This window comes from Hemibagrus wyckioides, linkage group LG19 (assembly GCF_019097595.1).
Source record: "Hemibagrus wyckioides isolate EC202008001 linkage group LG19, SWU_Hwy_1.0, whole genome shotgun sequence".
NCBI classification, from domain to species: domain Eukaryota; kingdom Metazoa; phylum Chordata; class Actinopteri; order Siluriformes; family Bagridae; genus Hemibagrus; species Hemibagrus wyckioides.
In genome coordinates this window covers 11,212,446-11,240,120 of record NC_080728.1, presented here as the reverse complement: position 1 = coordinate 11,240,120, position 27,675 = coordinate 11,212,446, and the positions used below count along the sequence as shown (strand labels likewise).

At 39.0% G+C, this 27,675-nt stretch overlaps 4 protein-coding genes and 5 non-coding genes across 12 annotated transcripts in view; 7 read left to right on the top strand and 2 right to left on the bottom strand.

The window, feature by feature from the left end:
* The first annotated feature begins 293 nt into the window (after positions 1 to 293).
* slc5a8 (solute carrier family 5 member 8) lies at positions 294 to 6,025 on the top strand. Its single transcript, XM_058417450.1, has 15 exons — positions 294 to 756; positions 955 to 1,020; positions 1,134 to 1,185; positions 2,104 to 2,171; positions 2,256 to 2,410; positions 2,596 to 2,736; positions 2,832 to 2,961; positions 3,049 to 3,137; positions 3,345 to 3,454; positions 3,563 to 3,630; positions 3,718 to 3,804; positions 4,189 to 4,406; positions 5,249 to 5,352; positions 5,433 to 5,521; positions 5,643 to 6,025. The coding sequence occupies exons 1-15, from the start codon at positions 403 to 405 to the stop codon at positions 5,763 to 5,765; spliced, it is 1,854 nt and encodes a 617-aa protein (XP_058273433.1). The 5' UTR covers positions 294 to 402; the 3' UTR covers positions 5,766 to 6,025.
* Positions 6,026 to 8,103: 2,078 nt separating this feature from the next.
* On the bottom strand, positions 8,104 to 17,810 carry lyrm5a (LYR motif containing 5a). 3 transcript variants are annotated; one of them, XM_058416722.1, is made up of 3 exons: positions 17,792 to 17,810; positions 8,726 to 8,799; positions 8,104 to 8,574 (listed from the first exon to the last, which is right to left on the bottom strand). In XM_058416722.1, the coding sequence occupies exons 2-3, from the start codon at positions 8,768 to 8,770 to the stop codon at positions 8,362 to 8,364; spliced, it is 258 nt and encodes an 85-aa protein (XP_058272705.1). In that variant the 5' UTR covers positions 8,771 to 8,799; positions 17,792 to 17,810; the 3' UTR covers positions 8,104 to 8,361. The 3 variants fall into 3 exon arrangements, with proteins under 3 accessions (XP_058272705.1, XP_058272707.1, XP_058272706.1); XM_058416724.1 differs by lacking the exon at positions 17,792 to 17,810 and adding an exon at positions 10,173 to 10,326; XM_058416723.1 differs by lacking the exon at positions 17,792 to 17,810 and adding an exon at positions 10,356 to 10,435 and having other exon boundaries at positions 8,106 to 8,574.
* Positions 10,779 to 10,850, bottom strand: trnaa-ugc (transfer RNA alanine (anticodon UGC)). The gene has a single exon. It is a non-coding gene; the product is annotated as a tRNA-Ala (tRNA).
* On the top strand, positions 11,642 to 11,713 carry trnaa-ugc (transfer RNA alanine (anticodon UGC)). Its single transcript has one exon. It is a non-coding gene; the product is annotated as a tRNA-Ala (tRNA).
* On the top strand, positions 12,080 to 12,154 carry trnaa-ugc (transfer RNA alanine (anticodon UGC)). Its single transcript has one exon. It is a non-coding gene; the product is annotated as a tRNA-Ala (tRNA).
* Positions 12,231 to 12,302, top strand: trnaa-ugc (transfer RNA alanine (anticodon UGC)). The gene has a single exon. It is a non-coding gene; the product is annotated as a tRNA-Ala (tRNA).
* On the top strand, positions 12,690 to 12,761 carry trnaa-ugc (transfer RNA alanine (anticodon UGC)). Its single transcript has one exon. It is a non-coding gene; the product is annotated as a tRNA-Ala (tRNA).
* tmem209 (transmembrane protein 209) lies at positions 13,646 to 23,130 on the top strand. Its single transcript, XM_058416721.1, has 15 exons — positions 13,646 to 13,893; positions 14,701 to 14,860; positions 14,955 to 15,013; positions 15,221 to 15,352; positions 15,791 to 16,017; positions 16,681 to 16,879; positions 17,897 to 18,072; positions 18,442 to 18,513; positions 18,754 to 18,850; positions 18,933 to 19,058; positions 19,175 to 19,272; positions 20,278 to 20,392; positions 20,480 to 20,577; positions 20,677 to 20,750; positions 22,032 to 23,130. The coding sequence occupies exons 2-15, from the start codon at positions 14,724 to 14,726 to the stop codon at positions 22,084 to 22,086; spliced, it is 1,665 nt and encodes a 554-aa protein (XP_058272704.1). The 5' UTR covers positions 13,646 to 13,893; positions 14,701 to 14,723; the 3' UTR covers positions 22,087 to 23,130.
* Positions 23,131 to 23,433: 303 nt separating this feature from the next.
* ahcyl2b (adenosylhomocysteinase like 2b) overlaps positions 23,434 to 27,675 on the top strand; it is a 30,630-nt gene continuing 26,388 nt past the window's right edge. For both annotated transcript variants that reach the window (XM_058416720.1, XM_058416719.1), the window contains exon 1: positions 23,434 to 23,808. In XM_058416720.1, the coding sequence (XP_058272703.1) occupies positions 23,497 to 23,808 (312 nt within the window). In that variant the 5' untranslated portion in view covers positions 23,434 to 23,496. The remainder of the gene's footprint in view (positions 23,809 to 27,675) is intronic.

The following is a 27,675-nucleotide window of genomic DNA, read 5'->3' as shown; positions in this document are numbered from 1 at the left end:
CTTCAGATTGTAATTTAGGCTTCAATTCATTTCTATTTAAAAAATGTATTGTATTTTTAATAAACAGTGGCAATAATTCTGGAGTTAACTCTATGGAAGGCTGAACACACAAGAAATGCATGGAATGCCTAGCACTGGGCAATGTAGAGGGAGGGCTGATGGCAGATTCAGAAACAATAAGAGCTCTCAAGTGAAGGAGAACTGGAGAGGTGTGCTTTCTGTTCAGGGAAGCATGTCTTACTCTCACTAATACAAAGATATACTCAGAAGTCTTCAGTGACTCCTCCACTACTAATACTTATCATTTGCGCTTAATAAATAGTAATTTTTATTGGTGTTATACACACTAACTATATACTGCTATATATATCTCAATTTTACCTCAATTTATATCACAGCACAATGGACAACAAGGAGAATACAGCAGCATCCTTCAGTACTTGGGACTATGTGGTTTTTGCCCTCATGCTGGTCATCTCAGCAGCTATCGGCGTTTATTATGCTTTCGCCCAGCGCCGACAGCAGACCACCAGGGATTTTCTGGTGGCTGGCCAGAGTATGACGGCTGTACCCATCGCTCTGTCACTGACCGCCAGCTTCATGTCAGCTATCACAGTGCTGGCGACTCCAGTGGAGGTGTACTGTAATGGGGCTATGTTCATTTTAAGCTGCTTAGGCTTCATCCTGATGGTGGCCATCAGCTCAGAGGTCTTCCTCCCTATCTTCTATAGACTGGGAATAACTAGCACCTATGAGGTAAGGTACTTCACGGCTGAACCAGCCCAGTGAGTTTAGACTTGAGTTTTTTAGGCATCACAAAACTTCATTTTGTAGGGCAACATTGAAGACCTCATTGTGCTTCATTTCATTATATTCTTTTGTTTTATTAAAAGAAAAACAAAATGGATTAGCACAGATAGGTTTAGAATTCATTAGGATACTGTTTTTCTGCAGTACCTGGAGTTGCGGTTCAACAAAGTGGTTCGGCTGTGTGGGACAATGCTGTTCATCATACAGACAGTGAATCTTTTTAGTGCAAAATTATCTCTCTTTACACACAATTACTTTTTCATGTTTATGTTACTGGCCCTGAATACACAGTAAGTAATTAATGTTCTTTTCTCATTCTTCAGTTAGTGTACACTGGAGTGGTTATCTATGCACCAGCTTTAGCTTTAAACCAAGGTAAGCTTTAACAACTGCTGACCAACATACTTTACATACTCTCTAAAGGTGAAATTAACCCAGTTATAGGATTAATAAATCATCTAATCATTCATTATGGGATAAGGAATTGGCTAGAATGAGCTGAATGCATTATTTTCATTTGCATTAGGTCGTTAATAAACTAAAAGACAAAACAAACAACGTTTCTCCTTTCTTGGAGAACCAAAAAGTGTTTGGGACAATTAGTAACAATTAAAGGATTTGCAGGCCAAGGAATATCTCCTTTTCTAAGCTAAAACCTGGAAAAGTCTCAATTGACTAGGTCTGTCACCTGATTTGATTTCCACTGAGCATGCCTTTCATATGCTAAAGAAAAAAATAGGCTCTGAAACAAGGAAGAGCTGAAGATATCTGCAGTGCAAGCCTGGCAGCGCTCCACCAGAGCAGATACTCAATACCTGGTGAAGTGTATGAATCACAGATGTTAAGCTGTCAGTGCATGCAAAGGATGTACAACAAAGTAATAAACATGATTTAACATAGCATAATTTATTGTACATATCACTGCTATGTCCCAAACATAATTGTACCTTGAATTGTCAGGGTTATGTATTAAAAAAATGCTGCAGGGTCTACATGGTAAAACTGGAACGTATTTAAACAAATACATTTATTTAAAATCGGAGAATTTGCACTTTAACCATAAGGGTATTGTTTGAACACAAATTTAAAACTGTGGAGTAAAGAGGCTAATAAAAAATATATACAAACTTCATGGAAGGCATTGTAACTGTTGAATAAATGAATAATTAATGTTTTGTATGCACAATGTAGCCTATAGAGTTTTGTAAGCCACCGCAATTACAGAGAAGCAGTGTGGCATGGACATTAGGCTAAATGCACATAAAGAACAGAACATTTTTCACTTTCTCTTAGTTACAGGTATAAGTCTGTGGGGAGCTTTAATATCAACTGGAGTGGTTTGTACCTTCTACTGCACCTTGGTAAGTTTTAATCGAATAAAAAATTCCAAGCATAGCCTTAATATGCGTCATTAATGCTATTTAATTAACGCCATGCTCCGGCAGGGGGGATTAAAGGCTGTGGTGTGGACCGACGTGTTCCAGGTGATCATGATGCTGGCTGGGTTCCTGGCTGTCATTGTCCAATCAGTGCTTATACAGGGCGGGGTCTCTGTCATCTTCAACGACTCTGCTGATGGTGGACGACTCAATATGTGGGAGTGAGTTAGCTGTACACAGTCACAGAGCAAGAAAAGCAATGACTCAAAAAGTATAAGTATAAATCAGGCAAATGCTTTCACTGTTAGAGAATAAAACACTATGGATGTCATTAAGTACAGCTGGGCAGATGTGTCTTGATGATGTAGGCCGAAATACTTTGTTTTTCTTCATCGCTCTTTCTCAGCTTTGATCCCAGCCCTCTGAGGAGGCACACATTCTGGACCATCCTCATCGGCACTACGTTTATCTGGACCAGTATGTATGGTATTAATCAGGCTCAGGTGCAGAGATATGTGTCCTGCAAGACACTTCTCCATGCTAAAATGTAAGCACTTCATGAGAAGACACACTCTTTAAGTTTCAGATGCTATACAAAGGCAAAAGATACACTATGAATGAACTGTATGTCTCTTTCTTTAGGTCTCTGTATATAAACTTGCTGTCACTCTGGGCCATTCTTCTGTCTTCAGGATTTTGTGGTTTGTGTTTGTATTCATTTTACAAGAACTGTGATCCATGGACAGCAAAAATGGTGTCTGCTCAGGACCAGGTAAATACTCTGGTTAGTATCATAGATTCTATATATGCTCCATATACCCCACTTATTTTCCTACAACCTATTATGTGATGTTGAAAGCTCATGCCGTACCTGGTCCTGGATATTTTGGGGGACTATCCTGGCATTCCTGGCCTGTTTGTGGCAGCAGCGTACAGTGGCACACTAAGGTCAGATCAATGTAGATTACATTTATAAATTTGGAAAATGCTTGTTTGTGACAGGTAAAAGTTGTGTTAAACTGTGATAGAAACATAAGTAGGTTTATACCAAATGACCTGAAACAACTTCATTAGACATAAAAAGTAAGATATACTTACTGCAGAAATCATGCTAAATTTGAGTGTGTGTGTGTGTGTGTGTGTTGCAAATAACAGCACAGTCTCCTCCAGTGTGAACGCTCTAGCTGCAGTGACAGTTGCCGATCTCATTGGACCGTACTTCAGCTTGTCAGAACAGCAACTTTCTTGGGCATCAAAAGGACTGAGTGAGAGGTTTAGTTTTACATGAGAATGTGTAGAAGCTGTCAGGTGTAGTGTTGTACATGAGATTTGTTGTTAAAAGCTATATTTACTTTTATATGTAACTGGTGCAGGCGTGTTCTATGGAATAGCTTGTATTGGGCTGGCTGGTCTTGCATCTTTGATGGGAGGACTGTTACAGGTAACATTATCGATTAGAGACAGGCACTATATACTATGTATATGGCATATTAGATGCTGTGTGATTCATCTCTGCTTTCCTTTACAGACAACTATCAGTGTTCTTGGTGCTCTTGGTGGACCTCTGCTGGGACTTTTCTCTTTAGGCATCCTGTTTCCTTCTGCTAATTCCAATGTCAGTACGATGATTACTGCCTTTAATTTACATCTAGATGTTCAACATATGATCCAATATGATACTATAAAAATGTGTAAAAACATTTACCCTACCCTAATTACCCTAATTACCCTAATCCTAACCCTAACCCTAGTCTTACCTAACCTAACTGCTATGAGCAGGAGGAATCATGGGCAAAAAACACCTCAGTAAAGAAATTAAGAACAATAAAGGAGATAATCACACCTTAATTAAATCGAATAAACCTTTTATGGAAGGCAAATATTACAGTTTATTGTTGAAAAGCACACATAAATAAGCAGATTAATATGTACTTGTGATTGGTCACTATTTCAGACCAGTGTTGTGTTGAATTCTAATATTATTACATATGTGTTGCAGGGAGGCTTGGCTGGACTGGTCAGCGGATTAATCATGTCACTCTGGGTTTGTATTGGAGCTCAGATATACAAGCCATTAGCAGAGAACGTCAGGCCACTTCCTCTACAGACACACGGCTGCAACATGACCACAGCTGAAAATGACATCCTGAACTGGACTAGCTACCCAACACAGGGAAGCTATGCCACTTCAGCTGAGCAGCACAAAGCTGTGGACAGGTGTGAAGCTTTTTTACATAATGATTAATATTATTGTTGGGGATCTTTGCCTTTATGAAATGAATTATTAAATGACTGCACAACTGCACACATCTGCACTTAAATACCAAATATAGTCCCTACTGCTGCTGTCTTCTATCTTATATCCTTTGTAGTTTTTCCTTTTTTTTTTCTCGTATACAAGCAAAGTCTGGTTTATCCGTTATGTCAAAGGCAGTTGTAAAAAGCATTTCACTGCATGACATATTGTGTATGGATGTGTGAGATAAAAGGAATTTGGAATTTGACTGCTGTAACACTAGCATGCAGCTCTCCAGAGTATAACAATTGAATACTGCTCCCTGGTGTTTCTTTGCACTTCACTACACTAGTGTGTCATATGAAGAGGCTAAGACAGATGCAGTTGCGGTTGTGTGAAATAGCAGGCAGATGAATCCAAAAACATAAGGCAAAGTCGTGGTGAAAACATCAGGTTGAGCAAGGCACGAACAGAATAACGATGGCTTAGGCAAAGCACAAAAAACAAGTAAACGCCAGAACAGTGCACACAGAAATTTAAGGCTTGGTAAAGTCATATGGATGCACTAACTGAGTATTTACTTTGCAGTGATAGTGTGTGGGAAAGTCTAGTAATGGTTTGTGCATGGTTTAGAAGTCAGGTGACCATGTAGTTTGTAGCGGCCATGTTTGTAGGCTGCAGTGTAATCTTGGAAACTGACTGCGCTGACTGCTGACATTGTGCCAATTTAGACATGGTTATTCATCATCTCAGTGAATAAATATATGAAATAAACTGTAAATGTTAACCAAAATCCACTTACATGCATATCTTGCTTCTACAGGCCTCTGCTGGCTGATTACTGGTACTCACTCTCTTACATGTATTTCTGCCCAGTAGGGACTCTAGTTTGCATAGTTATTGGGCAAACAGTGAGTTTGTTCTCAGGTAAGATGCATTAAATTCTTCTAGAGAGAGCAGTGTATTAAAGTGCTTTTTATAACCTTTTTTGCATATTTTCTTTGTAGGGGGTAGAAGATTAAAACTAGAACCTGGCCTGACATTAATTAAGGAAGATTTAACCTGCTATAAGATCTACAAGATACTAAAGCAGAAGGTAAGTGTAGGCAGTTTTATTTTTGCATGATTACAATTATTATTATTATTATTATTATTATTATTATTATTATTATTATTGCAGTATTTATACAATTTTGGCTCATTTGGGGTTTTTATAGGCCACAAGAAATTCAAACAGACTTGACATGATTACAGAGAAAGAGAAATCTGGCAGAACCAACCTGGCATTTTGTGATGTGGAGCTGGATATCACAAAAATTCAGGCACACAGAACTGCATAGGGTATTTTTCATCGTCTTTGAACTGTCAGCTTTCATATCCTCTCATACGCTTTCTATTTCCAAGCTTGTGTATCTGTCACGAGTCTGCCACAATCCCTGATACACATTTTTTCCACTGAATGTGAAGCTCTGTATGGATGAGAGCTTACCTGAAGTTCTACAGTCAACAGTGATACTCAACACATATCTTTTAACGAAAAAAGAAAAAGAAAAGAAAATGCTGTTCTCCATAAATTTCCTTTCAGATGAGCAGGATGAAGCTGTGGATAGGTGTGAATGTTTTTTGTTTTGTTTTTTTGCATAATGATTTGTTGGGTATAATAAACATTATTGTTGCAAGTCAGGGTTCTTTGCCTTTATGAATTGTGTTGTTAGTAGTTTGACTGACTGACTGCTTTAAGACTAAGCTCTCCAGAGTGGTGATGTTTCTCTGGACACCCTGCACTTATGGCATTATTTTAGACCTGGTTATGCTACTCAGTAAATAAATCTAAGAAAACCCTATACATGTAAACTTCCTGTAAATGTAAACAGGAACCAGGGCTGATATTGATAAATTATGATTTACCCTGCTATAAGCTCTACTGAGCTGTTTTATTTTAGTTGTATGCTATTTCTGCATAACAAATGTCATTTGATTCAGGAAATGCAGACACACGACCTGGTTATGAAGAAGGAGAAATTTGGCAGAACCAACCTTTAATTTTGAGATCACAAAAGTTCATTTTCAGTTCAGTTCAGTTCATTTTTTCTATGCTTGTTATTAAAGTGGGGCAAAAGTGTGGCTTGTCTTTACCACTGTCCCTGATGCACATCATTGCATCAAATATAAAGTTCTATATGGATAAGAACTAATTGAACTTCCAGCTGAAGTTTTTCTACAGGGCCCAAACATTCAGACTGGCTAACTTTTGTCCAGACTTGTGTGACTCTTCTGGACTTCACAAATCCAACACAGTGGTAATTTGGGGGGGAAACAGAGGAAACAAGTTGAACTTGTTTAGCCGAAAAGGAAACAGAGTAATATCTGCTAAAGAAATGAAATGGAAATATGAATGACAGCATTGCATAATGCATTAAAAAAATATGCATTTTGTAGCTTTATAGTTTTACTTCTATCATGTTATTTTATCTTAATGCAAAATTGATACAGAATACGGAAAACCTATGGTCTGACCACCCATTTAGTGATTCGATTTGATTCATTGTGACAGAAACAGTCATTATAGACAGAAACAAACATCACAAGAAAAATCTGATACTTTGTACAAAGGAGTTAAATGTATTCAATATTACATACACTGATCAGCCATAACATTATGACCACCCGCCTAAAATTGTGTTGGTCCCCCTTTTGCTGCCAAAACAGCCCTGACTGGTTGAGGCATGGACTCGACTAGATCCCTGAAGGTGTGCTGTGGTATCTGGCACCAAGATGCTAGCAGCAGATCCTTAAAGTCCTGTAAGTTGCGAGGTGGGGCCTCCATGGATCGGAGTTGTGTGTTCAGCACATCCCACAGATGCTCAGTTGGATTGAGATCTGGGGAATTTGGAGGCCAAGTCAACACCTCAAACTCATTGTTGTGTTCATCAAACCATTCCTGAACCATTTTTGCTTCGTGGCATGCCGCATTATCCTGCTGAAAAAGGCCACAGCCATCAGGAAATACCGTTTCCATGAAACTGTGTACATGGTCTACAACAATGCTTATGTAGGTGATACGTGTCAAAGTAACATCCACATGGTTGGCAGGACCCAAGCTTTCCCAGCAGAACATTGCCCAAAGCACGACACTGCCTCCACCGGCTTGCCCTCTTCCCATAGTGCATCTTGGTGCCATGTTTTCCCAAGGTAAGCGACGCACCCGGCAATCTACGTGATGTAAAAGAAAACGTGATTCATCAGACCAGGCCACCTTCTTCCATTGCTCCGTGGTCAATGCAACAGGTGCCATGATGAGGAGATAATCAGTTTTATTCACTTCACCTGTCAGTGCTCATAATGTTATGCCTGATCTGTGTATTTGCTTATATTTAATTGGTGCTCTACACCTCTGTACATCTCACTTTGCACACACACTTGCTAATTCTTTCTTAAGTGCTTAAGAAAATCTCAGCTGAAGATCATCTTCTTAATAGAAATACTAATCTTACTATTACAGCACAGTATGGACTATTTCACATTCCTCCTCTGTACAGTATATATAAATAACAAATTGATCTCAGGTGTGAGAAATAAACCACACAAAGTCTTTTCCTAATCTATTTATTGTTGCATTCACTCTTATAAACCATCACATGTATATATATATATATATATAGCAACACACATAAGAGTTATTTACAAAATCAGTGGCAATTGAGAATAGTCTTTGATAGTAATATGAAACTGTAACTTTTTTTTAAGGACATGAATCATTATAAAGCAGTGCTTGAATTTCCTCTCAAGTGAGTAATACCCGTGGCAGGTTGGGCATTGTGATCTGTACAATGGACAGACATATTGTATCAACAACACTGTAATATTCATCTTCGAAAGGAAAAAGGATAAACCTGAAACAGATTTTCATCTCCATTTTGTAGAGACATGATGGCCTCAGTGTTCTGGGTCGTAATAGCGTTTCTTCATGGCTCTGTATTTCCGGAGGAAATAAAGGGCTTCAAGTTCCTTAATCACAAATTCCCCTCGATCAATAAGCTTTCGGATCTTCTCAGGGTCTGTGACATCTTTGTTCTTCAGAAAAGCTGATTTTAGGCGCTCCCTGAAGTAGACTGTGCCTTTTGGGTATTCCCTTCCAAGATAGAGAAGCTTTAAAAAAAAAAATAAATAAATAATAATATAATGATAAAATGTACTGTAACTGCAGATTCCAACATTCCATTAAATGGAAAAGTACACAGACACCCTGTATTCATGACGTAAAAATGCAAATGAATTGTAAAAGCAAAGATTTTCTCACATTCTTGTACAATCTGATAACTTCTCCTCTAAGTGGATTGCTCATCTTGTCCTTTTTCCAAAGTACTATTTGACCTTTTACAGAAAAGACAAGATCAACAGAAACAAACTGTTATAAACTGACATTCATAAAGCACAGTATAATGGTGTCTGTAATCTGGCCAAGAAATGAGGAAAAATTAGGTTTCAAAGAAAGTACTTGGACAGATCTATTTTTATACAATATGGAAACAGCATTTAAGTTACTTTTTAACCTCGGCCTGGTTTTAGCCTGTTTCTCTTTGAGAGGAGAGAAGATGAAGAGGCTTGTGTTTAAATGCCATAACTGTCTTTTACCTCAGGTGACTAGGTAACTTATAAATTCTTTTTTGACAATAATGAGTAAAATATATATATAAAAAATATTTTTCCATAAGTAAAATATGTTGTAAACGTACAGAAGGCAGGGACTGGGACGATGCTTTTCACCCTTTTTCACTTCTGGGAATAATCAGATTTTAAAATGCTGGAAATTTACTTGTGTTTGAGATATTGTGTATGTGTATAAAATAACAATAAGAAGACGACGAAGAAAAAGATGATGACGATGAAGAAGGAGAAATACATCCCAACATTTTTGGGACACCCCTCCAAATCATTGAATTCAGGTGTTGTTTTTCAGGGGTCGGCCCCGGCCCCTTAGTTCCAGTGAAAGGAACTCTTAATGCTTCAGCATACCAAGACATTTTGGACAATTTCACGCTCCCAACTTTGTGGGAACAGTTTGGGGATGACCCCTTCCTGTTCCAACATGACTGCACACCAGTGCACAAAGCAAGATCCATAAAGACATGGATGAGTGAGTTTGGTGTGGAGGAACTTCACAGAGTCCTGACCTCAACCTGATAGAACACCTTTGGGATGAATTAGAGCGGAGACCGTGTGCCTGACCTCACAAATGCGCTTCTAGAGGAATGGTCAAAAATTCCCATAAACATTCATCTTATCCATGTCTTTATGGACCTTGCTTTGTACACTGGTGTGCGGTCATGTTGGAACAGGAAGGGGTCATCCCCAAACTGTTCCCACAAAGTTGGGAGCATGAAATTGTCCAAAATGTCTTGGTATGAAGCTGAAGCATTAAGAGTTCATTGCACTGGAACTACGGGACCGAGCCCAACCCCTGAATTCAATGATTTGGAGGGGTGTCCCAAAACTTTTGGCAATATAGTGTATGTTTGTCGTTCCTAAATATCGCCACTGTTACGTCCATAAGCTCATCATTTAAAAAAAAATTGTCCTCAAATACCATGTAGTGACAATTTTAACAAACTGCACCAAGTAGGAGGCACTGAAACTACCAAACAAACCCCAAAACAAAACTAATCAACAGGACATGGGCTATAATTAATGGGCTTTAATGAAAGTAGAGACACAGTGCGCATGTCTGTAAGAGAAAAGAAACAAACCATTCTTATACAGCTTCTTCTTTTCATGTATGTGGCCATCTTACAGCCTACCATGAACCTCTTATTACTGCTCTTATCTCACGACTTATTGGATGAAATCATGGGTTGTGTAAAAGTAACAGCATTTTAGGTAGCATTTGTCTCTGTAAATATATCTGGGTTCTAAAGCTCGTAAAGACTCACCGTCATTTCAAGTTCATAACAGAAGGTTAGTGAAAGGAGTGGATTGCCTTCCACTAGTCACGTGACTAAACAGGGCGGCTGTTATTTTTCAACATAAAAGCTCCGAATCCAAGACAAACGACTTTACTATTTATTACACCACTGTATACTGTTCAGAACATTAGCATAGAAAAATCAGGTTTCTATATCAATGTCTTGTTACAAGCCTAATTATAATTTTTGTGCGAATATGTGTGCAAAATGTTCTTGGAAAATATGCTTGTTAGGAAGGGTAAGAAAACGGTGTGTCTGTCAGGACGGTGAATGTCATCCACATCACGCATCTTTCTCTTTCTCTTTATCGTTATTTAGTCTTCTGTGTTGTCAGTTTTCGGACATTACTTATTAACGTGCTCCTTTTGAAAAGTTTAAAATAATAGTGGTTGGAGATGCCGGGGATTGAACCCGGGGCCTCATACATGCAAAGCATGCGCTCTACCACTGAGCTACATCCCCAGTTCATGTGAAGAAACATGCACTTTCGGTCGGAGGATAATATAGTGTTTTATTTAGCGTCAAATTCTTTAAAGTGTAAAAATATACTGATTCTAGACGCTTAAAAAAGACAGGTTTTAAAAAATTCATATTCCTAATACATATTTATATTAACTCCAAGGGAGATGTGAATACAAGAAGTGCATTTTAGGCAGTAAGGCAGTATTTCTTTTTTTCCATAAGTATAGCTCAAAAAGTAGAGGTAGCTGAAATCAAATCTTTAAATGTGGAGATGTGTCTTCCCCATTCCTTATATTTCTCTCAATCCCAAAAGAGTGAGAGAACACTATAATGATGTGATCAGTAAGCATGAAACTTTTGTCTGTCCAGAATATCTGCAGGAGTGGTATAGTTACAGGGAATATGGAGGTGCTCTTCTTGGATTAAAATCCATGTTATATGGAGATGCCAGGGATTGAACCCGGGGCCTCATACATGCAAAGCATTACATCCCCACTACGCATGAGAAAACAGACACTTTAGGTCAGATGATAATACAGTGTATACAAAAACATACCAATTCTTGTAAATGAATCTAAAATTTAATTCCTGTGCTGCTGCAAATAAATTTAAATGTGGAGAGGTGGATTTTATTTGTGGATGTTGATTTGATGTAATTTCTGTTAAACATGAATGGAACTTATGGTTGAGAATGATGATCAAAAAAAGTTGATCAAGCAGTTTCTGTGACTTTTACTGATGAAGTGTATATTGTAACTTTGCGTCGAACACATCACCAGCCAAGACATTGAGGGGATGTAGCTCAGTGGTAGAGCGCATGCTTTGCATGTATGAGGCCCCGGGTTCAATCCCCGGCATCTCCATGTAAAGCAGCTTTTAATCCTAAGAAGGGCACCTCTACAATCTCCATAACTATACTGCTCATGACAACATGTCTGAAAAGAAAAATAACACACACAACACTTAACATTAGAGTTAGCCTGTTAGCTTGATACTAGTGCTACTAGATATTGTCCACCGTTGTTGCTGTGCTGCAATTTTAGTCCAAACTAATGCATGACTGTTTAAAGTTGACTATAGTAAACGGTACCTGTGGGTTCTCGTGTTTCAATCACTTAAAACCTGTCTGTTTGAAATTTCTAGAATTTATATTTTATAATGTATATTCTAAAGAATTTAACTTGTCATGTATCATCGTCTGACCTAAAGTGTCCATTTTTTCTTTGCGGGGAGGGTATGTAGCTCAGTGGTAGAGCGCATGCTTTGCATGTATGAGGCCCCGGGTTCGATCCCCGGCATCTCCATATAACGTGACTTTTAAGCCAAGAATAGCACCTCCATATTCCCTGTAACTACAGTGTTCATAAGCAGATGGGTAGTGGGGATGTAGCTCAGTGGTAGAGCGCATGCTTTGCATGTATGAGGTCCCGGGTTCAATCCCCGGCATCTCCATGTAAGACAGCTTTTAATCCTAAGAAGGGCACCTCTACAATCTCCCTAACTATACTGCTCCTGCTGACAGCTCTTCATGACAACATGCCTGAAATGGAAAATAACACACCCAACACTTAACATTAGAGTTAACCGGTTATCTTGATACTAGTGCTCCTCGATATTGTCCACTGTTGTTGCTGTGCTGCAATTTTAGTCCAAACTAATGCATGACTGTTTAAAGTTGACTATAGTAAACGGTACCTGTGGGTTCTCGTGTTTCAATCACTTGAAACCTGTTTGTTTGAAATTTCTAGAATTTATATTTTATAATGTATATTTTAAAGAAGTTAACTTAAGTCATGTATCATCGTCTGGCCTAAAGTGTCCATTTTTTCTTTGTGTGGAGGGGATGTAGCTCAGTGGTAGAGCGCATGCTTTGCATGTATGAGGCCCCGGGTTCAATCCCCGGCATCTCCATGTGAAAAGGCTTTTAATGCCTAAAAGAGCACCTCTATATTCCCCAAAACTATACCACCTCTCTTCTCCACCCCTGCAGACACTTCTCCACTTCTGAAATGGAGAATAACACACACAGGTCAGGGAGAATGCTTGAGGAAACACTGAGCCAGAAGAACGTCTCTTGTATTAGAGCAACATTAACTACATGCAAGGGTGAAATGATTTCATGTTGTAATTGAAATATTCTGGACTGAGAAAAGTTTCAAGTGTTCTCTCACTGAGAAAAGTTTCAAAAGTTGCAGTGTTCTCTCACTCTCAGGATTCAGATAAATATAAGGAATGGTTGAAGACACATCTCCACAATTAAAGATTTAATTTCAGCTACCTCTACATTTATAACCTTTACTTATGGAAAAAATACAGCATTACTGCCTAAATTGTACTCCCTGTGTTGACATATTAGAGATGGCAATGATATGTGACTTCATACAGAGTTTTGAATGTTGTGCTTGGAAATATGGCACATGTGTAAACACACAGCAGTTCTTCAAATGGAAGATATTATGCTAGTTTCACTGAAAAGGAATGAAAAAAATATATAATGTTAAAAGTAACTCATTGTGGCAAACTGAGTTAATCCCAGAACGAAAATAAATGAAACAACTAAATTAGAACAGGTAAAAAAAAGAATAAAAAATAAGAAATAAAAAAAAAAAATCCGAATCTTACTCTACAGCTTTTATTTTGAAATATTTGAATGGAGAAAACACTGCTTCCTTCCGGTGAATTGACGTGAGTGGACTTCTTATGGGTTGTTTCCCATACCAGCCACCTATTCCTATAAACGCGCCCTACAAAGGCGATGCTATAATTACTTCTAGCACTTATCTAGTGCACTACGTCCTCAACAGACAGCTATTTGGGATTCAGCCAGCGTTCTCATGCCGCACAGTTTGGCGCCTGGGCGATGCATGCTAGGTCCATGAGTTTTAAAGTATGAATTTCTGGTAGCTTTGTGTACCTTTAGTCATCGTTTATTTGCCGTGTGTTTCAGCTACAAGTTTCTGTATTAGGTTTATTTTAAAACACTATTGAAGCGCTACAGTTAGCAGAGGGCGCTTAGCCGGTGCTGTGTTTTAGGCTAAGGAAGGTAAGCACAAAATATCACTGAGTTCATTCCATATTCCATATTACTCTGATCCTTATATATAATAACGTGGGGCTGTAAGGAGCAGGCACGTGCTTCAGTGGCTCATGCACCTAGGTTGCTTTGGGCTTGCCTTTATAGTGGCAGAGCTCGTGCATGTGTCATGTCAGGAAACATGAACTGAGGGCAAAGCTGCAGAAGATTTCCTCTGTAGAAGTTGGCAGTTTGGACTAATTTACATATTCAGTAAATCATTAGGGTTATTTGCACGTCACAAAGTGTTGCATGAAATTTTTCTGAAGGCACTGAGTATAGAATAGAATGGAGTTAGAGTTTCATTAGAATAGGGGGGAGAATATTCACTACTTTTTTTGTTTTTTAAACAGAAATTGGTCATTTTTCTATAAATTATTTACATATTTACAAATAGGAGTCAAATCGCCTGTTTACATTTTTACAAAAATCCAGACTGAACTCATTTGGAAAGATAAAAAAGCTGCAAATGGAATAATTGTATTTTTTATTATTTGTAAATTCAGTAGAAGAGAGTTGAACATTGGTAGTCGGTCAGTAGTTTTGCACATCCTTCACACTGGTCATGAGTCTACCGGATCTGCACTCTTATCTCAGGTGTGATGTGAGCTACAGAGTGGTACAATGTGCTCATCTGCTCAGAAAGCCACTAGATTTGTCTCCAGACGAGTCTAAAAAGTTGGCGAATCTAGCAGCGAATGTACAAAGTGTGGCTAAAAAAAAAAAACAAGAGGTGGAGTCATTTCATTTTCATCTGAAAATTTGTTTTGCTTGCAGGCAGCACAAAACCAAAGCAGGCAATGACACCGCAAAGAGACGGCACAACCTCTCTCATTGACAGGACCATGAAGATGAGGAGAGAGGAACAGGAGCGCCAGGTTCTCCTAGCCTGGGCCGTTCTCAACGTCTCTCTGGCTGGAATGATTTACACAGAAATGTAAGGAATTCTACAAATAGCTTGCATATAAGTGATGTCATATTATGTTTTTTTTAATACTGATACTTTTAATAAGAATGAACATGTTTTGCAGGTCAGGAAAGCTGCTCAGCAGATACTATAATATAACTTACTGGCCAATCTGGTACATTGGTAAGTAGGGATTCTCAGACAGGTTTGAGCTCAGGTTTGACCGTGAGAGAGTATAAACAAATTGAGAGATTAAATGTTTCGTTATATATACTGTGTTTGGCTAAAGTGTGCCATTACATGAAAAGTCTTTGGTTGGTAGTGTGGTCTTGTGCATGTTATTTTTCTTCTAAGAATTGTTTTTTTTTTGTTTTTGTTTTTTATTACCAGAACTTGCCCTAGCCTCTCTGTTCAGCCTGAATGCTGTCTTTGATTTCTGGAAGTATTTCAAGTACACCATGGCACCTTCAACCATTACTATCTCTCCAGAGCAACATCGACTCCTCGGCCTCCGCAACTCTGGTAATTATCATGCAGAAATATTTGCTCCAAGTGACTTGTGGTCCATTTAGACAATCCCAAATGACTCCTTTCACTACAGTAACCTGCTGCATCAGGTTTGACATTGGAGTTCTAGATAAAATGCAGAATATACCAAAGAGTAAGTCTTTTTAAGATTTAGGTACATACAATAAGAACATGGAAAGCTTTTAAAAGTGCAGGTTTTGGCCATCAAATACAGTGGCATAATGCAAGTTTAACTGTTTCGCAACTGATACTGTTTTTGTTTTTTTTTTTGGTTTGTTTTTTAATTTTTTTGTTTCCAATAGATTATATGCTTGAAAGTCCTTCCTGCTTGAATATGTAAACAATCTTGGAAGAATGACTACATTCTTATTTGCCTGTCTGCATGCATTAGAATACTTTGCTTTCTGAGCTGTACACATTGTGTGTCTACAGGAATTCAGGCTTCCCCACCCCAAAAGCCAGAGAAGAAAGAGACTCCGGTGGCTTCCCAGTCATCTCCACTACAGGGACAGAACGTGCTCAGTTTCAGCCCTGCACGGCCCCCCAGCACCAGTCCAAAGTTTTCCCCCAGTTGTGTGTCTGGGTACAGCCCGCCTCTGAGCAGCCCTTCTACTCCTGGCAGCGGCAGACCTTTTTCTCCTTCTGTGGCATTTGGCAAGGTCTGTACACAGCACCGGAGACCAATGAGCTTTTATTTGGGTATATAAGATCTTATACTGTCACACCTTGAAGAAGCCAGAGTTTCTATTAAAATATGTGACATTTCTGCCCCTTGGTGAGCTCACCTATAGAACTGGTGTTTTTAAGTTGTTATAATGTTATAACTATGTCTAGTACGTCAATATCCCTTTGCAGCTGTAGCAGATCAAGTACATCTATAATTCGACCTAAGAAGAACACTAGATATGACCAAAAGTGAGGTGCATCAACTGTAGGTATAATGCCCTCAGACTGTTTGAGAAGCCTTTCCACTAGGTATTGTAACATGGGGTTAGGAGTTTGTACTCATTCAACCACAAGAGCGTTAGTGAGGTGTGGCACAAACTTTGCATTCAACTTCATCCTAAAGATGTTCAGTGGGGTTTAGGTCAGGGTTGATGTGTTCATGCTTTCTGCACAAAGGCATTGTCATGCTGGAACAGTGTCAGTGGACAATATATTCGATGAAGGTGTGGTGTGAGGAAGATACTTTTTAAGAATTTATAGTTAGTGCTTGTATTACAACAGCTGTAAATAGTCCTTCCCCTTTACTATCAGTGACAAAGATTTCATGATGAATGCTATTTTCAGTACAATCTGCTAATAACAGCGTATTTCTTTAGGTATTGAACTACAGTCCATCTTCCTCTCCTTACCCGAGCAGCCTGGGCCCAGTAGAAGGCACCAGTCTAAGAACACGCTATCGCACATCACCTTCTGTTTTTAGCTCTCCTGGAGGGAAGGAAGACTACATGGATGACCTTAAATCTTTGGAGAAATTCCTGCGTTCAGAGGAAGAGAAGAGCCACCGAGGCCATCTTGGTAAAGTATCCTCAATGTTGTCGTATTAGATGTATGATTTCATGATTAATATTGAAGCGTATACCACAGGACTGTTGAATCCGTGACATTACAGTTCCACATCTACCACTGCACACAATGAATGAAACCAGATGCCAAATCCCTACATCAGATCTCAGACCTATACTGAATTCTTACACCACAAATAAGTGGCAAGTGGAATGGCACAACTACCCCCACAACAAATTACACGAAATTAACCCCACTATCCACAGGAGACTTTTCAAGTAGACTTGACCAAACAGTGTACACAAGGTGCTTCATTGGCCACACGAGACTCACCCATGGCCACCTGCTAAAAGCGGAAGAACCACCACTATGTCAAGCCTGCAAAATACCTACATCACTAAAACACATTCTACTCCACTGCCCTGCCCTGAGCACTATAAGGCAGAAATTTTATTCAGAAGACACTTTAGAAAATATCTTCAAGACAGCTCCACCGTACAAGATTCTGAACTTCTTAACAAGCGTAAACCTCAGAAAACTTATATAAACTGTTCTTGCCATCTTATGTATCAATGTAACCCTATCTATCGAATATCACACTGTTTTAACTACATTCAAACTTTTGGCATAATATAGCCATTGAAGCTAACATGGCATTAAAAAATCAATCAATCAAAAAAACACAATGAATGAATGAATAAACGACAAAATAATGATGTTCACAGGCTTTTTTGCCTACAATCACAGTCTCTCTCTCTCTCTCTCTCTCTCTCTCTCTCTCAAGTAACTGCATATCAATGGCTCAAGCCTCTGCTAGTAGTTCCAAAACAACGTTTTGAATTAGCAACCAAGGCTAAAAAATGGGATGTATAAGAAATTTGTTCTACACAAGTGCATTTTAAAAGGCAAAAACCTATAAAATACCTGAACAATGTCTTGGGGTGTAGAAACTGTGGTACATGTGGATTTCGTCAGCGTCATCAACTATTCCTTACTTATCTTGAGGATGTGTGTTTGATTCTTCATCAGGGAGTCCAGAGTCGACATCTCAATCACACAGTCCAACCTTCTGGAACTACAACCGCTCTATGGGCGATTACGCTCAGAGCCTGAGGAAGTTCCAGTACCAGCCAGCCTGCCGCTCACAGGCTCCCTCTGCCCACAAAGACGAAACTGAGCTGGGATCCAAACAAGCTGCTGAAGAAGTGAGCTGGTTTTCTTTTCCTATTCATAAAAAAAAAAATACATCATTTGGCAAAAATATCAAATTCAAATCCATTTTTATGGGCAATGCTTGTATTCACATTTCATTTAAATGGACTGCTTGCAAAATCCAAATATCCCTGACACTTGTCTCTACCTTGCATGTCAAGATAAGTGTTTGTATATTTAACCGTTTACTCAGATAGTGAGTTTAGCATTTACAGTACTGGTGCCTTAAAAGTTTTAATCAGGTATTTGAATACCTCTGCACTTCCGAATGGTTCATAGTCATGTGTGTGGTGCAGTGTTGTTTTTTTGTTAGCCAGGCCAGAGTTGATATGTATTGTTTGAATTATTTTTGTGTTGTTTAGGTCTGGGCACGGATCACAACCAGTCGTGTGGTTACTGATAGCATTGACAGCTGGACTGCCAAACTTAGAAACGTGAGTTGCATTCTGTTGCTGTCATTACATTATTTAGAAAGAAAATTTAGATCAAGCAAAATAGCATTCTCAGGAAAAAAATCAATTTTAATGACAAAAATACAAACCAAATCCTGATGCCATTTTAATTGTTTTATTATTATTATTATTATTGTTGCTGTTATGATTGTTTTTATTTTTAATTTATTTATTTAATTTATTTTTTGTTGAAGCTAATGTGTTCTGTTCTCTCACACCCAGTGGATAAATGACACCATTCTGGTTCATTTGGTTAAAGAAATAGAATCCATCAACAGCCAACTGAGGAGAATGGGCTGCCCGGAGTTACAGATAGGAGGTATCTGCTCATATGACAGTGATTTCCAGCACCTTGTATTACATTTTTAAATTCTCATTTCATGGTTTCTCCCCCCCCTCAGAGGCCAGTATCAGCAATCTGAAACAGGCTGCTGTAGCCAAAGCCTCAGCCATTCCCACTATCAACACTATAGTGCAATACCTGGACATCACATCCAACCAGGAGTATCTGGTAGAGAGAATCAAGGGTAATTATCTTTAGACAAAAATAACCCACGTCATGTGGTGGCATGTGCACTGATGAGTTGCTTGAGTCTGGTTAGTTTTTATTAATTGCAATTTGTCTATGCTAATGCTGTTTTAGAGCTGGCCCACAGCGGCTGCATGAGCTCCTTTCGCTGGAACGGTGGTGGGAAGCTGAAGAACCGAAAATGGGACACAGATCTCCCGACTGACTCTGCTGTGAGTTCCACTGTCCTGTTATAGATGGGACAGAATGCATACCTGGCATGGTGAATGCTTGTGATTCGATTTCATGCATCATTTCCGCTGAAGAAAGCCTGTCAAGCGCTTTTTATTATGTCAAACGTCTTCCGCTTTTAGTTTCAGGCGATATGTCGTGCGAATCATATTACATGTACCTGTACAGACTGTTTTCAAACATTTTAATCATGTGGTCTGTTAATGATGCATATAAATCTGGTGTTCTTAACCCCCCCCCCCCCCCCCCACTTATAAGGTTGACAATGTTTTGCGAATCCCCCAACCTGAATGTAAGAGGGATAAAGATGAATATAATATAAAACAACTTCAGTGTTTCTGTCTACTCACTCAGTGGGATGGTTGGGTTCGGATAGAGGATGTGAGGCAGTGCAGTCATGGCTGAATAGGACTGAGGAAAAGACGCTATCTATTTTCAGCCATGAGACTGGCTTTTACTGGTTCTTCACATGAAATCGCTCTGTGTCTAATTAACAGTACAGCTATGAGGACCACAAACCACAAAATTGCTAAGCCCGTGTGACTCCTTCCAATCAGCATTTAATTAGTTAGATCATGTAGCCGCTAGGTGGTGCTATTAAGCAAGAATTTTAGACCCGTTTTCAACATAAAAGTGTCTTAACCCTCAGGTTAAGAACCGGTGGTATAAATGATTAGATGACAAAAATCTAAGGAAAATTTATATTACAGAGTCTTGATCTGTCTTGATCCATTAGCCTAGCAACAGAGAGCTTATTCAGTGTTATTATCAAACTGTCTGTAATAATTCAGTCAATTAGTTGGATCACAGTGCATCTAAGACACATTTGACCCTGTTCACATCTGTATTTATTCCTGGTCACACATATGTTAATGTACCGTGTGAACAGGGCCTATATGAATGTTTGGGAGACTTCACATTAGGTTACTCTTTAAATAGCTTTGACTATTTATTTACTTACTTACTTACTCACTCACTTTTTTTAGATTCTCATGCATATTCTGTGCACATACCTGGACTCTAGACTTCCTCCTCACCCAAAGTACCCAGATGGAAAAACTTTCACATCTCAACATTTCATCCAGACTCCAAACAAACCAGGTAATGCTAAAAATAATACAAAAATGTATATCTTTTTCTAGACTTGTTCTTTTTCCACCCAACCTTCTTTTTGTATGGTTTATACAGATCTTTCCAACGAGAACCTCTTCTGCATTCACCAGAGCAGCATCAACCCACCTCACTATCAGCTTGTCTATCAAGGCCATATCTACAGTCTGCCTAAGGTACAGTATGTTCTCTTCCACTGCGCCCTCCGTATGATTGAAACTACAGCCGGTTATTATCACCTTCATTCCTGTAACGTGGCTTGTTGATATTTACAGGGCAGAAACAATTTGTTCCACACAATCCTCATGTTCCTTTACATTATCAAAACCAAGGAATCTGGGATGCTGGGGTGAGTTTCACTATCAGCAGTTACTACATGGTTATTCTGCCCTTGTTTATTAAACCGGATAGAAAATATATTCATGACTTATTCACAGGAACATTTTCACCAGAACTGCAGTAGAGTAAAATCTAGTGTGTAAATTAGCATACAAGGACTCTCACTAATATGAACCTCAGTTGATCAGTTTCAAATTGCATGAGTTATAGCAGTTTTAAAAATGTTCATATTTAATTGGCTTATTTATTTTGACTGCATACATAAATGCATAAAAATGTTTTGGGACACCCCTCCAGATCTTTGAATTCAGGTGTTGTTTTTCAGGGGTTGGGCTTGTCCCCTTAGTTCCAGTGAAAGGAACTCCTTAATTCTTCAGCATACCAAGACATTTTGGACAATTTCATGCTCCCAACTTTGTGGGAACAGTTTGGGGATGACCCCTTCCTGTTCCAACATGACTGCACACCAGTGCACAAAGCAAGGTCCATAAAGACATGGATGTCCAGAGTCCTGACCTCAAACCCGATAGAACACCTTTGGGATGAATTAGAGTGGAGATTGTGAGCCAGACCTTCTCGTCCAACGTCAGTGCCTGACCTCAAAAATGCACTTCTAGAGGAATGGTCAAAAATTTCCATAAACACACTCCTAAACCTTGTGGAAAGCCTTCCCAGAAAAGATGAAGCTGTTATAGCTGCAAAGGGCGGGCCAACTCCATATTACATTCATGTGCATGTAAAAGCAGATGTCCCAGTTTTGGTCTGGCTCACAGTCTCCGCTCTAATTCATCCCAAAGGTGTTCTATCAGGTTGAGGTCAGGACTCTGTCAAGTTCCTCCACACCAAAATCTCTCATCCATGTCTTTACGGACCTTGCTTTGTACACTGGTGTGCAGTCATGCTGGAACAGGAAGGGGTCATCCCCAAACTGTTCCCACAAAGTTGGGAGAATTAAATAGTCCAATGCTGAAACATTAAGAGTTGAAAAACAACACCTGAATTCAATGATTTGGAGGGGTGTATGCATTGAATACACTGAATGACTTAATGGAGATTAGCCACAAGCAGAAGTTGCTGAATCTTGGAAATTTTACACGACTTTTCATTCAAATATGGGCTACCACAAATACATTCAGACAACTTTACTAAAAGATTGATACAAGAGGCATATTGCTTGTATTTGTTAGCATGTGTTTGGTTTGTAGGTAAATAAGTAATACAAGTTAGAAGAACTGACTTTAAACAGAAGGGGAAAAATTCTAACATTGTGTGTCTTTTTGTCCCCTTACAGAAGAGTCAACCTGGGACTCTCAGGGGTCAACATCCTTTGGATATTTGGGGAGTAATAGTGCTATAACCATGTTATAACTGAGTAAATACAACACTGAAATGCTCACATTGTGAGTAATATTTTGTACTTGGGTGGATGTGGTTATAATTTTATATAAGCTGTTTTTCTGGTGCTTTGAGGAAACATGGTTCTTTGATTGCTAAAGCAACCGCAGCCCAGCATCAGCTGATCTTTGATCAGTTTCAGCTCTCTACACAGCAAAGTTGTGTTACAGAACCAGCCAACAGAGAAATTAGTTGTATTTGGTGTTGTAAATAATCTGCATGTGACAGTATTGTTTGATACAAAGTTGTAGAAATTTTCAGGATTGAATGTGTGAATTTGGTGTATTATTTTATATATATATCTGTGTAAGTGGTTTACTAGAGCTTTAGTGAGTGGTTTGTTGTAGGCATGAACAGATATTATCTCTGCTGTATATTTCTCACCTCATTCTTCACATGCTTATCATCCTCTTTATTAAAACTCTTAGTACTAGTTAGATAACAAGACCCAATTGACCTCACTTTTTGCTGGTCTGGAGTTAATGAAAATTTTTCCATATGCTGCTGTAAGAAAACATTTCAGTAACAAACTCCCATGTGCGGTTTTGTCTGTGCTGTGCTCTTTCTCCAGTTAGTCATCACAACAGAAAGGAGATTTACTCCCCGATGCGAGACGATTAAGATTTGATCATTTAACAGAGATTAGCAGTTGCTGTAATTTCCCTTACAGGAAAGGGGCAATTATCGTAATCACACTCTAGATCAGTTGTTGTGGGTTTTCTTTTTTTTTTTGTGATGAATAAAGGTGAATAGCTCTTTTTTTACATGTTGACATTCTACACAGACCAGGTTATAGAGCATCTTCATTATTTGTCTCTTTTGCATCTCTTTTATTGCTTGATGTTCAGCAAATAGTGTATAGGTGTAAACACTCACACGGCTGCTGACCATCGTTTTGGATATCATCTGCCAAAAAGACCTCTTTTTATACAGTTCTTAGGAGAGTGTTTTGGCTGTTGTTTTGATATGCAATAAACGAAATGAACATTTTTAGACTTCTGTGTTGATTGTGTGATTTATTGTTATTCTCTGTGTGCCATGCTTTCTTACAGGGTTTTCTTTACATTGGATGTTCCACCTACTGGTAGCATTGCATTCAAACTGAATGTTAAAAACAAGAATATTTCATCCCTACTGCAGCACACCCTTGGAGTGTGTATTATTTAAGCAAGCTTTTTTGTCAGCATGCAAAACACTAAATATACCCACAGAAGATACACTCATGACCCCGAGTAACCTGTGATGCGCTGAGTTACAACAACTCCCACAATCCTTTGCGGTGAGTCGTCCGTCCTACTCCGCTCTTTTCCGGTTGTGTGTCGATCCTTCGGTTCGGTAAAACAGCACTGTGGATTGCCGCGATGTCAGTTCAGGTTGTGGCAGCGAAAATGGCTGAGGTCGAGCTAAAAGACGTCCCCAAGAAAGAATTGCCGGTCGTTTCACCTGTTAACCCCAAGACAGATGAAAAGGGCTCGTTAAACAACGAGGCGAATGTTTTGGTGACATCTCCCGTGTCGGAGCCCTGTGTCAGGGGCGACCCGAGTCCTGTGAGCCCGAACCCGGTGAAGATGCCTCAAGCGTCTGCGATGAAGCGACCGGATCCGCAACAAAACGGTGGAGACGCGTTCGTTAACAGCGACGGCACGGTGGCCGAGGCTCCTCGCATGAAAAAGGTAACTAGAGCCGATTTATTTATGCACTGTGAAACGTACCCCGTGCTACTAAATTAGGTAGGGCTGTTCAAGTTGTAGGCTTTTTTTTTTGTAGCTTGTTAGCGTGTCATTGTGTGACGGAGGCTCGCGCACTGCTAACGGCACAGCGCATCTATCTTAACGACAGGCCTTTTTTTTATAATCTGCTTCAGAATAACGTAACGTTTTTTGAACAAATGTATATTCACATAGCGTTCATCTCAAACGGTTTACCCCACAGTTAACAGCATGCTAAATCTGTCGGCACCAGTGTCAGAAAAGGTAAAGTTAGCAAGCCAGCAGCGTTGAGGTTAGCTAAGAGAAGTTTCTCTGCTCGTGAGACGTAACGAAAAAAAAAAAGCTAAACAACAGCTTGTAAAGTTTTATATTAAGCAACGACAACAGTGTCGAGGTTATTGTACTGAGTTTATGTAATGTTAATACCGCAACCGAGTGGCTGTCCGCTTCACTGCAGGTTCAGCTAGCATGCGTTAGCTTAGCTCGCTAGCATGCTAGTCCGCAGTGCGCTGTGATTGCTGCATCTGAGCTAAAGAGAAAGGTGCTTGCTGTGTGAAGAAAGTAGCTTGAACACTTCTTATTCCCAGACTCTTTTGGTGGGATTTTGGATTCGTCTCAGAGTGTGTTTACATTTATATTGCTGCTAGTTTGAGTTTTGGACAAATGCATGGAGCTGAAACACTACAGCCAGTGGCTTTCACACCCCACCAGATGTGCAACCTCTGTTTGGTCACATTAGCGATCTAATTTAGACGCTACTCATATGTGGTGGTCGTCACATGTGACGTCATCGCCTCGGTGTGGTGGTTTTATGTAATAACGCACGTTATAATCACTCATACAGAGGGTGCCTCTTATACATAAGCTCTACTGATCAGGTTATTTTACAACCTACATGGCCATCAAAAACACAAGACACGTCACACTTGTCACATAATGCTTGACTTAATTAATTAATTTATTTATTTTTGGTAGGCCTACTTAAACACACACACACAAACATCTAAAGCAATGCTACACATGCAAAACATGCAGCCCTTAGTACACACTAATCAACCATTTCATGGCTTCCCACAGCGGTCTCCTCAGCATCAGCCTACACACTGAGAGCAAGGTCATGGAGATCGTTATGTGCCTGAAGGAATGTTCACATTCTCCATTACTGGGCCTGATTTATCAGGCTTTTAGGGGTAAAGCATACAGAGGGAGAGAATTCTGTTTGTTTGTTTGTTTGTTTTTTTTGGGGGGGGGGCAGTTTAGATTACTCCAAAAACAAATGTCTGTTCCAATGGTTTACATTCATAAGCACAGCTGGCATAAACCCATGCCTCTGAAACACACATGTATGTTGGCCAGGTGTTTTGAACAGTGCTCTGTTTTGATAGGTTCCTTTCTAGATTTGCTTAAATTGATTCTCCAAATATCAAGTAAATCAGCAAATTCCTGATCTTTCCACTCCATATCTGGAAAAAATATAATTGTGTTATAGGAATAAGAATTATGTAATTGCTATAATGTAACTATTTTATTGCTGCTATCACAATCACTAGTTTCCAGACAGTTGTTTGCACTAGTACAGATTCCATATCTGTATGCTTTTATACTATACTATTATATCATGTGTTGCACCATAGTCATGAGAAAACAAAATTTTGTTACAGGGATACTGGAATGACAATAAAAAACATGAGAATCAATTTATTTCTGCTTTGCTGACACTAGATGATGGTGAATATGAGATGAGCATTGTGAAAGACCAGTGTGTTGGCATTTATGTTGCACAGCCATTTCTTAGAGATGCATCTGATCTTGGACCAACATAGAGAAGTGGCTTTGAAGTCTAAGAGTTTTGTGTCTTGAAAGAAAATCACATCTGTATCAATACAAAAAAAAATGATAAAAGATGTCACTTAAACTTGGTGAAGACACACTTTAGCTGTTTGAGGCCACCATTTCTTTACTTCTGTTTGAATAATTTGTCTTAATTTGTGGATTAGTTTTGGATTGCTTTCTTTTAAATCGTGAATATGAAATGATCAAGTGGCACAAAGCTTCATTAGATTTGTGTGTGCAATTGAAATAGATAAACCTTTTAAGCTTGAAAGCACAGTAATGCACCAATTAAAAAAATTACTGATGCTGATCAGTCATTTGCATTATTGAGGCTCATACATAAATTTATGATAACACAGAAGCTCATTTTTCCAAACTAACAGGACTCTCACAAATGCCACGTTTCTTGTTTAATGCTCCTGTGAAAAATTGATTTTGTATCCAGTTTGATAAATGAGGCCCATTGCGTGAAAGAAACTCAATCCTTAGCTTTCCATCAAAGTACACTTTGAGATCTTTTCCCCTCCAGGGGTAACTTTGATCTCTCTGGTCTCTTTAAAGGAAATTGTTTTGCACAGCAACAAGTATTTCAGCTTTGAACGTTTGCTTGACTAATAAAAAGAAAGAAATCTGATTTGATCTCCCTATCATTTTGTGGAATTGCAGCTGAGTCACATCTGAGAAATGACAGTGAGGGAAAACGTAAGTGCTGGCCCTGCCATGCATTCACTCCTCAGCTTTAAGTAGTCTGGGATAGATCGGGGAGTATGTCTATCCTTCTTTGTTTTTTTAGGCCCTGTGTGTAAATGAGTTCTGATTGCTGACGGCACGGATAATTTACTGTTGGCTTAGTCTCTCTTTACTGGACCCACTGCTCAGACCATTTCTAATTTTGTGGGTTTCCTCTTATGGACTAATGTAAATGTATCTCTGGAATGGAGAGTGCAGTATAAAGGCTAAGGCTGTTGTTCACCTGGGAAGAGTTCATTTCTTTTAGTCAAAGCCATTACCTGTGCAGCTTTGCCTAAGAGAAAGAACAAAGGTTTTATAGTGGTTTCATGGTTGAATGGTTTTAGGAGTTCTTTTAATAACTTGATAACAATTTCCAATGATTTATAGCTAGTAACTGATTGAAGGTCATATTCTCGCCAACTAAGTCAAGGTCCAGGATAACTTTGATCTTTGGTGTTTAGCAATAAAATGGGTCTGCTTTCCATAGCCAAGAAAATTACTGTAGCGATTTTGGCAAAGTCCCAAATATCCTCGTAGAATGCTCTCTTATCATCAGTGTGCAATGTACCGCTGATTTTCGTAACCGGACTCTTTGCTAGCTGTATCAGTGGAACAGATAGCTTTGATTCTCTTCTACTATAGCCAGCTTGCTAAATGTGTGTTATGTCATGGAGCTGCTGATCCCCAGGACAAGGACAGGGGGACTAGTGTATTACATAGATGGATTCCTCTAATCCATGTCTGCCCATGTCCCCACATCACAGATTAAGTGGCTCGCTCGTCTATAGAAGCAGGTGATAGAAGTGTACAATGAGTTTTGTTTATTATATTTGCCCCAGCATCACTTGATACTGTCATTAACCTTCCACAGAAGGAGATTATTCAGATTGTGTGGAAAAAACTGGCAGGTCTATAAGACAGGTCATTTAGAACTGTTACAATACTATATAATAATATGCAACTATGGAATCCTACTAAGTTTGGGGAGCAGGAGCATTTTTCACTGCATGGCTATTTGCAATTGTAAATTAAATAATGAATTAGTGATTTCTTTGGTGCCAGGTATGCTGCTGCTTTGACTGTCTTATTAGTGAATGTCACACCATCCTGTTTGAATTGAAAGTAGGAATTCATCACAACATTATATACACTATCAAATGATATCCTCAAAAGTCGAAAATGGAATAATTTACCAGTCGAGGTAAATGAATATACACAGATCAGGCATAATATTATGAGAGGTGAAATGAATAACACTTATGATCT

Coding starts and splice junctions, on each gene's coding strand:
- lyrm5a (XM_058416722.1), bottom strand. CDS start 8,770: ATGAGCAATCCACTTAGAGGAGAAGTTATCAGATTGTACAAGAAT. Junction 8,575..8,725: donor TTATCAGATTGTACAAGAAT/GTGAGAAAATCT, acceptor TTTTTTTTAAAG/CTTCTCTATCTTGGAAGGGA.
- slc5a8 (XM_058417450.1), top strand. CDS start 403: ATGGACAACAAGGAGAATACAGCAGCATCCTTCAGTACTTGGGACTAT. Junction 4,407..5,248: donor CAGCACAAAGCTGTGGACAG/GTGTGAAGCTTT, acceptor TTGCTTCTACAG/GCCTCTGCTGGCTGATTACT. Junction 5,353..5,432: donor AACAGTGAGTTTGTTCTCAG/GTAAGATGCATT, acceptor TTTTCTTTGTAG/GGGGTAGAAGATTAAAACTA.
- tmem209 (XM_058416721.1), top strand. CDS start 14,724: ATGACACCGCAAAGAGACGGCACAACCTCTCTCATTGACAGGACCATG. Junction 19,059..19,174: donor TCTGGTAGAGAGAATCAAGG/GTAATTATCTTT, acceptor ATGCTGTTTTAG/AGCTGGCCCACAGCGGCTGC. Junction 20,578..20,676: donor ATATCTACAGTCTGCCTAAG/GTACAGTATGTT, acceptor TGATATTTACAG/GGCAGAAACAATTTGTTCCA.